Source organism: Oncorhynchus mykiss, chromosome 2 (genome assembly GCF_057628025.1).
Source record: "Oncorhynchus mykiss isolate SJ-2025 chromosome 2, ASM5762802v1, whole genome shotgun sequence".
NCBI classification, from domain to species: Eukaryota; Metazoa; Chordata; class Actinopteri; order Salmoniformes; family Salmonidae; genus Oncorhynchus; species Oncorhynchus mykiss.
The window spans coordinates 83,334,378-83,347,545 of record NC_143023.1 but is presented as its reverse complement, the minus strand read 5'-3'; the positions used below and the strand labels follow the sequence as shown (position 1 = coordinate 83,347,545).

At 45.0% G+C, this 13,168-nt stretch overlaps 1 protein-coding gene across 5 annotated transcripts; it reads right to left on the bottom strand.

Annotated features, from left to right (window-relative positions):
• Positions 1 to 1,893: 1,893 nt before the first annotated feature.
• On the bottom strand, positions 1,894 to 13,078 carry LOC110497890 (mitogen-activated protein kinase 12). Of its 5 annotated transcripts, none has more exons than XM_021574344.3 (12): positions 12,461 to 13,078; positions 10,191 to 10,320; positions 9,653 to 9,711; positions 9,332 to 9,443; positions 9,174 to 9,203; positions 7,103 to 7,150; positions 6,620 to 6,734; positions 5,218 to 5,289; positions 4,898 to 4,977; positions 4,721 to 4,799; positions 2,977 to 3,150; positions 1,894 to 2,501 (listed from the first exon to the last, which is right to left on the bottom strand). In XM_021574344.3, exons 1-12 carry the CDS (start codon positions 12,577 to 12,579, stop codon positions 2,434 to 2,436), a joined length of 1,086 nt encoding a protein of 361 aa, XP_021430019.2. In that variant the 5' UTR covers positions 12,580 to 13,078; the 3' UTR covers positions 1,894 to 2,433. The 5 variants fall into 5 exon arrangements, with proteins under 5 accessions (XP_021430019.2, XP_090065863.1, XP_021430024.1 ...); XM_090209737.1 differs by having other exon boundaries at positions 7,397 to 9,203; positions 12,461 to 12,687; XM_090209743.1 differs by having other exon boundaries at positions 1,897 to 2,501; positions 5,218 to 5,316.
• Between the last annotated feature and the right edge of the window lie 90 nt (positions 13,079 to 13,168).

Genomic DNA, 13,168 nt, shown 5'->3' with positions numbered 1-13,168 from the left:
TAGAGGACGGGTGGTCAGTGGTGGGGTGTGAGAGGAGCGATGGTCAGTGGTGGGGCGGTAGAGGACGGGTGGTCAGTGGTGGGGCGGTAGAGGAGGGGTGGTCAGTGGTGGGGCGGTAGAGGAGGGGTGGTCAGTGGTGGGGTGTGAGAGGAGCGATGGTCAGTGGTGGGGCGGTATAGGAGGAGTGGTCAGTGGTTGGGCGGTAGAGGAGAGATGGGATGGTCGGTGGTGGGGCGGTAGAGGAGGAGTGGTCAGTGGTGGGGCGGTAGAGGAGGAGTGGTCAGTGGTGGGGCGGTAGAGGAGGAGTGGTCAGTGGTGGGGCAGTAGAGGAGGAGTGGTCAGTGGTGGGGCGGTAGAGGAGGAGTGGTCAGTGGTGGGGCGATAGAGGAGAGATGGGATGGTCGGTGGTGGGGCGGTAGAGGAGGAGTGGTCAGTGGTGGGGCGGTAGAGGAGGGGTGGTCAGTGGTGGGGCGGTAGAGGAGGGATGGGATGGTCGGTGGTGGGGCGGTAGAGGAGGGATGGGACGGTCGGTGGTGGGGCGGTAGAGGAGGAGTGGTCAGTGGTGGGGCGGTAGAGGAGGGGTGGTCAGTGGTGGGGCGGTAGAGGAGGGATGGGATGGTCGGTGGTGGGGCGATAGAGGAGAGATGGGATGGTCGGTTGTGGGGCGGTAGAGGAGGGGTGGTCAGCGGTGGGGCGGCAGAGGGGAGATGGGGATGGACGATTGTGGGGCAGAAGAGGGGTGGTCGGTGTTGGGGCGGTAGAGGAGAGGAGGGGTGGTCAGTGGTGTGATGGTAGAGGAGGGTACAAAAATTGTTTTCCAAACCGTTTCGAGTCTGAGCTAGGGAACAGAACTTAGTGAGTTCTGACTGAACCATCAAGCACCTTAAAGAGATGGATAACACAACATACACACTCACCGAAGGGTTAGAGGGAACTTAAAGAGGATGCACATCCTCTGGTTGAGGGGACCTAGGATCCTGGAGGTCAGGGGTCAGTCAAGACCACCATGTTACATTCTGCAGTTGGTGGAAAATTTGAAGAAACAGTAGAATCTGAGAATCAGATTTCAAAAGATTTCAAATTATGAATGGTAATACTCTGAGTGTACAAAACATTAGGAACACCTGCTCTTTCCATGACAGACTGACCAGGTGAAAGTCATGATCCCTTATTAATGTAACTTGTAAAAATCCACTTTAATCAGTGTAGATGAAGGGGAGGAAACAGGTTAAATAAAAAATGTAAGCCTTGAGACATGGATTGTGTATGTGTGCCATTCAGAGGGTGAAATGCAAGACAAAATATTTAAGTGCCTTTGAACGGGGTACGGTAGTAGGTGCCAGGCGCCAGGTTTGTGTCAAGAACTGCAACGCTGCTGGGTTCACGCTCAACAGTTTCCCGTGTGTATCAAGAATGGTCCACCATCCAAAGGACATCCAGCCAACTTGACACAATTGTGAGAAGCATTGGAGTCAACATGGGCCAGCATCCCTGTGGAACGCTTTTGACACCTTGAATTGAGGCTGTTCTGAGGGCAAAAGGTAGGGTGCGACTCAATATTAAGGTGTTCTTAATGTTTTCTACACTCCGTGTTGATATTTTGAGGAAAGTAAAGGCTTACAATATTAGCTATATATTTGGGGTCTACGTGCTGTAGATAATATTGAGATATGATTGAAACACAGAATATCACTCATTATGTTTGAGAAATGAAGAGGAAACTGTCGAGTACAATTATACTGGGAGCCACGTCTGTCCTGGAAAACATCTGTTTTTGTGAAGGTGCTGCCCTCTACTGTTATCTGATAGGAAATGACCATAATTGGGGGGTAAGAAGCTTCCTTATTGTACCAATCTTGAAAGCAGCAATACAGGCATGAAAAAAAACACGTCTTTAAACAATGGTGTTTTAATAAAAAAATAAATATCCAATGTAAGCAAAATTACAGTAAATGGCTTATATATTTTTTTTTAAGTTTAAAAAATGTGCAACGTTTTGCAGACCACCAATGGTTTTTATGTGTCTGCAAACTGTGTCATCAAATAACTGCTGCTGTGCTCACACTTTAGTAAATGGTTTCAGATGTTTGGACCTGTACCATTGTTCATTAAGGTGATAAAAGGAAATGACAATATTAAGGAAACATCAGTAGGGGTCACAGACATGTTTAGACTACACAGCTACACACACACGGAAACGTCCTAGAATTCTAGTCAAAGGACAAACAACGTCTTATCCTAAATGACAAAAATCGTTGTCTTGACAAGCGCTTGATCCAGGAGCCAACAAGAGTGGTATGAAAATAGCTGAAAATATACACACGTGAGGAGTAAACCCATACAAACATTACAGTCTGAGAATGTTGGATTAACAGAGGAGGACACTTGTAAAAACAAATGGTGGGTGGGGGTTGGTTACCATGACGCTTCACCTTACAGTGCGGTTTCCCTGGACTCAACCACTTGGGGCTGGAAAGACAAGATCTCTGTGAACGTGTGACCTGTGAACAAACAAATGGAGGAAGAGAGAAGACATAAATAACAGTGTTTACATATAGAAGGATTTTCATTGAAATTCATTGTAGAGAATGAAATCCTGCAAATGTGCATATTGCAGTAGCTCACTGTAAAATCCATCAACAACACAAACATTCTAAAAAAATAAGTCCCTATTCCAGGGAGGCCTGCACAGCGTGACGACTTTCACACCAAACAAGACCACTGGATATCCTTTAAAAATGCCTTCAATAATGGTTTAATGTAATAATGTTAACCAATGAAAACAAACTGGTCCCTATTAACACGTCTTCCCCTCTGTCCTGGGTTGTATTCATTACGGCACACAGTAGCAAATGTTTTGCAAATGGAAAACAAAAACAATCGTTGCTATTGGACAAATTCAGGTAATCTCTCCCCGTTTCAGTCTGTTTTCTTCTGTTTGGTGCCTAATGAATACACCCCTCCCCTCCTCCTTACGTTTCCACTGTTCCAGGGACAAGTCAGAGTTGTCTACCGAGTGGTCATAAGGCTGGGCCTCAGTCTCCTCCTCTGGCTCTCTAAACTCTGAGAAGTATGGCAGGGCGAGGGCCTCTGCCGCCATCACCCTACTCTCTGGGTCGAGCAGCAGCATGCACTCTATAACTGTCACCGCTGGAGATGAAACGAAGGGAGATATTGAATAAAATCAAGTAAAATGTCATTTTAAAAGTACATCATCACAGTCTCAATACACTTTGAGGGAATACATACATCTAAACAGAACAGAGGGAATACATACAGTGGGGCAAAAAAATATTTAGTCAGCCACCAATTGTGCAAGTTCTCCCACTTAAAAAGATGAGAGAGGCATGTCATTTTCATCATAGGTACACTTCAACTATGACAGACAAAATGAGAATAAAAAAATTCCTGACAATCACATTGTAGGATTTTTAATGAATGTATTTGCAAATTATGGTGGAAAATAAGTATTTGGTCACCTACAAACAAGCAAGATTTCTGGCTCTCACAGACCTGTAACTTCTTCTTTAAGAGGCTCCTCTTTCCTCCACTCGTTATCTGTATTAATGGCACCTGTTTGAACTTGTTATCAGTATAAAAGACACCTGTCCACAACCTCAAACAGTCACACTCCAAACTCCACTATGGCCAAGACCAAAGAGCTGTCAAAGGACACCAGAAACAAAATTGTAGACCTGCACCAGGCTGGGAAGACTGAATCTGCAATAGGTAAGCAGCTTGGTTTGAAGAAATCAACTGTGTGAGCAATTATTAGGAAATGGAAGACATACAAGACCACTGATAATATCCCTCGATCTGGGGCTCCACGCAAGATCTCACCCCGTGGGGTCAAAATGATCACAAGAACCAAAAATCCCAGAACCACACGGGGGGATCTAGTGAATGACCTGCAGAGAGCTGGGACCAAAGTAACAAAGCCTACCATCAGTAACACACTACGCCGCCAGGGACTCAAATCCCCCTGCTTAAGCCAGCATGTCCAGGCCCGTCTGGACGACTGATCCGTGTAAAGGAAAGAATGAATGGGGCCATGTATCGTGAGCTTTTGAGTGAAAACCTCCTTCCATCAGCAAGGGCATTGAAGATGAAACGTGGCTGGGTCTTTCAGCATGACAATGATCCCAAACACACCGCACGGGTATTGAAGGAATGGCTTCGTAAGAAGCATTAGCCAGTCTCCAGATCTCAACCCCATAGAAAATCTTTGAAGGGAGTTGAAAGTCCGTGTTGCCCAGCAACAGCCCCAAAACATCACTGCTCTAGAGGAGATCTGCATGGAGGAATGGGCCAAAATACCAGCAACAGTGTGTGAAAACCTTGTGAAGCCTTACAGAAAACGTTTGACCTCTGTCATTTCCAACAAAGGGTATATAACAAAGTATTGAGATAAACTTTTGTTATTGACCAAATACTTATTTTCCACCATAATTTCCAAATAAATTCATTAAAAATCCTACAATGTGATTTTCTGGATTTTTTCCCCTCGTTTTGTCTGTCATAGTTGAAGTGTACCTATGATGAACATTACAGGCCTCTCATCTTTTTAAGTGGGAGAACTTGCACAATTGGTGGCTGACTAAATACTTTTTTTGCCCCACTGTACATCTAAACCGAGAGATAAATACAGAGAAAGACAGCACACAGAAGTCATGCCAATGGGATTCTGCAGATTCACTATATGTGATGGTGATAGTTTTACCCTGTGGGTTGACTTTGGAAAAGAGTTCCTGAAGGTCTTTCTTTTGCACTTTGGGAAGGCTTTTGACATAGTTTTTTGCCTGAGAAATAGAATGTCAACATATTTAAATCAAGGCCACTGTGTATGTCGGCATATAGTATGTGTTTGGCCTGTAAGTACAGTACTTGTATGACTCACATCCTGAGACTGCAGTTTGGTGATGAAGTCCTGAGTGGGCGTCCCGGTGATTTTCATGATCTCAGTCAGCTGATCCAGGTCTGTGCTCCACAGGTCAAGGTCAAACTACATAGTGAACACATAATATCTACAGTAAAGGTGAAACAGAGCCACCTGGGGTATAATCTAGTTATAGTCAGGTAAACTGAAAAGTACAAATGGAAACACGAATGATTCCACAATAAACCGCATTAACCACAGTAATAGAATTGTATAAGTGTATTGTGCAACAGTGGATGGGAAGGCTCAGGGGAAGGTCAGATCACGTCAAATCAGGATACGGTCATTGCCTTTGAACAGTGTTTTTCCCGACAGCATCTCTGCCATGATGCAGCCCACTGACCAGATGTCCACTAAGAAGAGAAGAAAAGGAGAGAATACTGTTAACTGATTACATTAGATGAGTTTATTAGTCACATGAACAGGGTCGCAGATGTAATTGCAGGATACAGTGAAATTCTTAAACTCTGAGCTCCAACAGTGCAGGTCAAAAAGAGAAGTGAATGAAAAAATAGATATATTTACAACAATAAATATACATTGGGGGAGGGGCAGGGTAAATGTTCATTTTGGGGGGGGGGGGGGGGTAATGCTCTCAATGGTGATACTGTAGAACACTGAAGGCCATCGGGACAGGACACATTTCTTCAGCCTCCAGGGGGTGAAGAGTCGATGTCGTGCCTTCTGCACCAAGGTGTCTGTGTGGTTTGACCGATTCAAACTGCTGAGGAACTTGCAGTTTTTGACCGTTTCCACGGCGGCCCAGTTGGGGAGGATGGGGGCGTGCCAAACATGGTTCCTCCTGAAGTCCACAATCAGCTCCTTTGTTTTGCTGACATTGAGGGAGAGGTTGTTTACCTGGCACCACGCTGTCAGTGTGTGTCTGTAGGCCGTCTCGTTGTTGTTGGTAATCAGGCTTACTACTGTCGTGCCGCCACCAAGTTGGAACTGGGTGAGGCCATGCAGTCGTGGGTATTAGGGAGTACAGGAGGGGACTGAGGACGCATTCGTGTTGAGGATTAGTGCGGAGGAGGTAATGTTGCTTACCTTTACCACCTGAAGACGGCCCGTCAGGAAGTCCAGGAACCAATTGCATAGAGAGGAGTTCAGTCCCAGTGCCGTAAGCTTTGTGGTGAGCTTAGAGTGCACTATGGCCAAGCTGCAGACAAACAACATCCTAACATATGCATTCCTTTTGTCCAGGTGGATGAGGGCAGTGTAATGGCGATTGCGTCGTCCGTAGGTCATATCTGTACTGTTTAACCATACAATTGTCCCTGGTCACCTTGCTGTGTTTGTAAGCAGCATCTCTCTCCTTAAGTTTCCTGACAAAGCTGTCATGAATATACAGTTTTTGATAGAAAGGACCTCAATTAACATGACTGGTGTTCAGAGCTGATAAAACCATGTTTGAGTGCATTTATCACCAGAAAAAAAATACAGAACAGAGCACCAACTAATGGACATTCTACCATCATCCATAGGCTTCAATGTACACTACATACAGTATGCAATGCATTCAGTAGACACGGTCATCTACGTAGACCACTCAGATTACTTTACATCCTTGTAGAGGATCCAATCTAGGATCAATTGTATGTATCCCAGTATTAGCCTTAACCATCAGTGGCTTACAAACACAAATCCTGGACCAATTAGATTAGTTTTGCATAGTGTACTGACCAGTCTGGGTGTAGTGCATCCAGCTGAGGATGACCTCTGGGGCTCTGTACCAGCGAGTCACTACGTAGCCAGTCATCTCACTGTCAGCCTGCCGCGCCAACCCAAAGTCCAGGATCTGACACAACATGCTTTTATTATTACTGGACAACACATTTACATTCGAGTCATTCAGCAGACACGCTCTTCATTCAATTAAGGTAAAACAACCACATACTGTATCACAATCATATGCTATCTACAAAATCAGTCCTACTAATAATAAATTGCACATCAATGGGACAGTTTATGACTACTAAATACTATGCAAGTTATTATTATTGCAAAACTGTGCTCAAACATCAAACCATGACAACAGAGTGAAATGTTGTCTGTTGGCCTGTGCAGAGGCCGTTAAGCCACAGACTGAGTTATTGACAGTGGAGCTGGACACAATGGTGGAATGTTTATTTAGGTTTTCAGAGCACTGTGTGTGTGACTGTGTACCTTGAGCTCACATTCCTGGTTAACAGCCAGATTCCCAGGTTTGAGGTCCTGCAGATACAAACATTAAGTGGGTCATTTTGCGGGGCCGCACACTTGCATTACACAGGCTCGTGCATACACACACGCGTGTGAAAATGGCGCCGTAAGAAAGGCAGCAGTTTTACAGGCGCCCAACCAATTGTGCTATTATGTGTTTTTTTTGTGTTATTTGTAACTTATTTTGTACATAATGTTTCTGCAACCGTATCTTAGGGCAAAAAATAGCTTCTGGATATCAGGACAGAGATCACTCACCTCAGATTAGACTAAATATTTTTTCTTCAACAAGCAGGAAGCACAGGACATTCTCCAAACACCCGACACGGCCAATATCCCCGTAATTTGCAAGAGGAGGAGACGCAGGTTTAGAGGACACAGAGCGGTATGCCTCGTGAGGACCCGCAGGAGGCGAGTGGGAAAGCTGCCGTTACCGTCAATATTACTCGCCAACGTGCAATCATTGGACAATATATTAGACGAGGTAGGATCACGAATATCCTACCAACGGGACATCAAAAACTGTAATATCCTATGTTTCATGAAATCGTGGCTGAATGATGACATGGATATTCAGCTAGAGGGATATACGCTGCACCGGCAAGATAGAACAGCACACTCTGGTAAGACGGGGGGGGGGGGGGGGTCTGTGCATATTTGTAAACAACAGCTGGTGCACGAAATCTATGGAAGTCTCTAGATTTTGCTCGCCTGAAGTAGAGTATATTGTGATAAATTGTAGGCCACACTACTTGTCTAGAGAGTTTTCAGCAATACTTTCGTGGCTGTTTATTTACCGCCACAGACAGATGCTGTATAAGGAAATAAGCAAACAGGAAACCACTCAACCAGAGGCAGCGCTCCTAGTGGCCGGAGACTTTAATGCAGGGAAACTTAAATCAGATCTACCAAATGCTCTCCCTCGCCCTCCATTTGGTAAATCCATCCACAACTCTATCCTCCTGAATCTTGCTTATAAGCAAAAATTAAAGCAGGAAGCACCAGTGACTCGGTCTATAAAAAAGTGGTCAGATGAAGCAGAAGCTAAACTACAGGACTGTTTTTCTAGTACAGACTGGAACATGTTCCTGGATTCTTCCGATGGCATTGACATCATCAGTCAGTGGCTTTATCAATAAGTGCATCGAGGACGTTGTCCCTGCAGTGACTGTACATACATAACCCAACCAGAAGCCATGAAAGCCATGGAAGAGCGCACGACTAAGCCTATTCCCCTTCAGGAAACTAAAAAGATTTGGCATGGGTCCTGAGATCCTCAAAAGATTCTACAGCTGCAACATCGAGAGCATCCTGCCTGGTTGCATCACTGCCTGGTACAGCAATTGCTCGGCCTCCGACCGCAAGGCACAACACAGAGGGTAGTGCGTACAGCACAACACAGAGGGTAGTGCGTACAGCACAACACAGAGGGTAGTGCGTACAGCACAACACAGAGGGTAGTGTGTACAGCACAGTACATCACTGGGGCTAAGCTGCCTGCCATTCAGGACCTCTACACCAGGCAGTGTCAGAGGAAGGCCCTAAAAATTGTCAAAGACCCCAGCCACCCCAGTCATAGACTGTTCTCTCTACTACCGCATGGCAAGCGGTACCGGAGTGCCAAGTCTAGGACAAAAAGGCTTCTCAACAGTTTTTACCTCCAAGCCATAAGACTGCTGAACAGGTAATCAAATGGCTACCCAGACTATTTGCTTTGTGTGCCCCCCCCTGCCCAACCCCTCTTTTACACGGCTGATACTCTCTGTTTATCATATATGCAGTCACTTTAACCATATCTACATGTACATATTACCTCAAATCAGCCTGACTAACCGGTGTCTGTATGTAGCCTCGCTACTGTATATAGCCTCGCTACTGTTATTTTTCACTGTTGTCTTTACTTACCTATTTTTTGGCACTATTGGTTAGAGCCTGTACGTAAGCATTTCACTGTAAGGTCTACAGCTGTTGTATTCGGCACACGTGACAAATATACTTTGATTTGATACACACAGGAAAAAGGAGATCCACTCACCCTATGAATGATGCCAGCAGAATGGATATACTGTAATAAAAGACGACAACAATCTCCATCAATAACATACAGCAGTAGGGTCAAATCAAGTTGTATTTATGGACTGTATGTGTAGAAATATGTATCTATGAGATTGTTTGTAGCTATGTGAGACACACCTTGAGTCCCTTCAGCATCTGATACACCAGGAACTGTACTTTGTCCTCCGAGAGATTCTGTAACTTCATCAACTTCCCCAGATCTGTTCCCATGAAGGGCATCACCAGATAGCTGAGAGACAGAGAGGGAGGGAGGGACAGATTCCGAGAGACTAAAATGTCTATTATCTTCACAATAACCAACCAACATAAAGAGGAAAGATGGAACAAAGACTTGGCTAAAAAGCCAATGGGTGGAATGTGGATATTGTGTCTCCTGTTTAAGTTTACTTGAGGTTCGTGAGCTATTGTGCCCAAATATGAAAACACAAGTGTACTCACAAGTCATGGAATCTGTCCAAGGAGAGGTCTGCAGTGAATACATAGACAAGGCCAATAACCTGGTCCCAGGGAGAGAACAGAAACAACTCGAGGTATTTAATAAGGGTTGTATTTGATATATTATAGGCTACATTTACATGTAAGTCACTAAACAAATGTTCTTAAACCTAATTGCTCCTGTAAGTCACTCTGGATAATTGCCTTGCTCAAGGGCACATTGTCAGATTTTTCACCTAGCCTGCTCAGGGATTCTAACCAGCGACCTTTCGGTAACTGGCTCAACGGGAAGAGATTGATATTAATATACAGTTATGTTCTTGTTGAAATATTTATAATTTTCTGTGTTATTTTGCTGTTCTGTGGGTGAGCAAGTTTAAAAAATATATTATTATTAAAACACCAGCTGTCCTACTTGATTGCAATTACGTCATGTCACTCAGGGTGGGAAACACCTTGAGGACAAAAAACCTCAAGGACTAAAGTAATGCATTGAAACAGGATAAGAGTTGATTTTGGACTATAGGCTTGCAGGTCTTACATTTTCATGTTTCATGTGTTTGAGCAGCCTCAGCTCCCGATAGGCCCTCTTAGCAAAGAGCTCAGACTGGAAGGGCCTGTGGAGCTTCTTAATGGCCACCTTGGTCCCTGTCCTGAAGTCCACCGCAGAGCTGGAGACAGACATGGAGATGAGGTTGAGGTGTTGGAGGGTGAGAGAAAGAAGTACAAGGTCCTCAAAGAGTCCTATACAATTGCAGAATCAGGTTAATTCCATTTTTAAACATCCCTTCCCACCGCCTGTACACCATTTCCCAGCCAAACATAGAAAGTGATGCTTCTTTGTAGTACAACAAATACAAATGAACCACATTGGAAGGCTGAGTTGATCTTTTGTTACACTTTGGCATTCAGCCAGTTGACAACTCTGGACAACTCTCTACAACCCACACAAGTGGCTCAGGTAGTGCAGCTCATCCAGGATGGCACATCAATGCGAGCTGTGGCAAGAAAGTTTGCTGTGTCTGTCAGCGTAGTGTCCAGAGCATGGAGGCGCTACCAGCAGACAGGCCAGTACATCAGGAGACACGGAGGAGGCCGTAGGAGGGCAACAACCCAGCAGCAGGACCGCTACCTCTGCCTTTGTGCAAGGAGGAGCACTGCCAGAGCCCTGCAAAATGACCTCCAGCAGGCCACAAATGTGCATGTGTCTGCTCAAACGGTCAGAAACAGACTCCATGAGGGTGGTATGAGGGCCCGACGTCCACAGGTTGGGGTTGTGCTTACAGCCCAACACCGTGCAGGACGTTTGGCATTTGCCAGAGATTGGCAAATTCGCCACTGGCGCCCTGTGCTCTTCACAGATGAAAGCAGGTTCACACTGAGCACGTGACAGACGTGATAGAGTCTGGAGACGCAGTGGAGAACGTTCTGCTGCCTGCAACATCCTCCAGCATGACCGGTTTGGCGGTGGGTCAGTCATGGTGTGGGGTGGCATTTCTTTGGGCGGCCGCACAGCCCTCCATGTGCTCGCCAGAGGTAGCCTGACTGCCATTAGGTACCGAGATGAGATCCTCAGACCCCTTGTGAGACCATATGCTGGTGTGGTTGGCCCTGGGTTCCTCCTAATGCAAGACAATGCTAGACCTCATGTGACTGGAGTGTGTCAGCAGTTCCTGCAAGAGGAAGGCATTGATGCTATGGACTGGCCCGCCCGTTCCCCAGACCTGAATCCAATTGAGCACATCTGGGACATCATGTCTCGCTCCATCCACTAAATTAATGTTGCCACGTTGCACCACAGACTGTCCAGGAGTTGGCGGATGCTTTAGTCCAGGTCTGGAAGGAGATCCCTCAGGAGACCATCCGCCACCTCATCAGGAGCATGCCCAGGCATTGTAGGGAGGTCATCCAGGCACGTGGAGGCCCCACACACTACTGAGCCTCATTTTGACTTGTTTTAAGGATATTACATCAAAGTTGGATCAGCCTGTAGTGTGGTTTTCCACTTTAATTTTGAGTGTGACTCCAAATCCAGACCTCCATGGGTTGATAAATTTGATTTCCATTGTCCATTTGTGTGATTTTGTCAGCACATTCAACTATGTAAAGAAAAAAGTATTTAATAAGAATATTTCATTCATTCAGATCTAGGATGTGTTATTTTAGTGTTCCCTTTATTTTTTTGAGCAGTGTATATAATATTTTTTTTAATGAATGTTGCAAAAACGATTAGAACCATTTCCCTGTTTGACCACTAGTTTTTATATGCATTATGACTCATACTGTTGTACTGAATGTAAGGACCTATGCTGCCAGTCAAAAAAAGGTAATGTGACTACAGTGCAATGGCCATGCGTATATTATTTAAAGATCTGTTTCTGAGCGTTTAACTTTTTAGTGATGTAGGAATAATACACACTTAGTTTAATTTGAGTTTCATACATATTGCCATTCTATTCTAGGCTGTAGTTTAGCCTACATTATTAGAATGAGTATCCTATTCAAGATGAGCACTTCCAAAGACCAGTGAGATGAGAACGCAAAAAGGCTGTGAAATGTCAAAATGGGTTGAGGTGATACAGAGAAATCTGCCCTCAAATAAGGAAGTGCCCCTCGCTTTGGCGTGAAACTCAAAGAGGTGCTGTTTTCTCTCGAACTGAGAACAAACAAAACCTAGTCACATGCGAAATTTAACCACACCGCTTTAGGTCTATAACATTTAAGAATAGCCTAAACTATGTCAAAGTGCACCAAGACATACATTACGTTAGTTGTTACATCTCTTTCGACCCCAGTTGCCACGACACTTACCAGACTGTACCGTAAGCCCCCGTCCCCACCTGTTTCAGCTCCCGGTACTGCTCCGGTACCTCCCAGGTGGTTTTGTTCACGTCCTGGCGACAGTAGCCAGGTCTGGTCCGGCTCGACATCTTATTTGACCACTTTTTAACAAATTCACGATGTGTCCCAAGAGGTGATTTCCCAGTTTCGTTTACACACCCATTGACCTACCTATGAGTTCTTGAAATTCTCGTAACGCGCAACTAGGCGCCGCCTGCAGTGGTCAACCAGAGCACAGCCACTCCCGCGTCTTATGAAGCGTGGTGTGACAACACATCCACTGCTGTGTGCACAATATATATAACTGCTGATTAATGTTGTATGAGTTTTGTTTGGACAAATAAACGGTGACAAGTTTGTCATTTTCACATGTCTGCAGAGTAGAATATAGATTCAAGAAAGCACCCTATTATTAGATAACTTTATAACCTGGAAGATCAGAATATCAATTGTATACAAGTCAAACCCAGGACAGAATACAAGTATGACTGTGTGTAAGTTAAATCTTTACAGGCCTGTTTGATGTTGCTGCTCCTTTATATGTCTTTCTGCATTGGCCATGTTGAGGTGTAGCCTACAGTGTAGTGTATTCAGGGCTTGCTGGGACATGTGCATTGAGGAGTCCACAAGGGTACAGACATTCCTCCCACAGTGCCAAGGTTGGTTGGAGAGACTTGA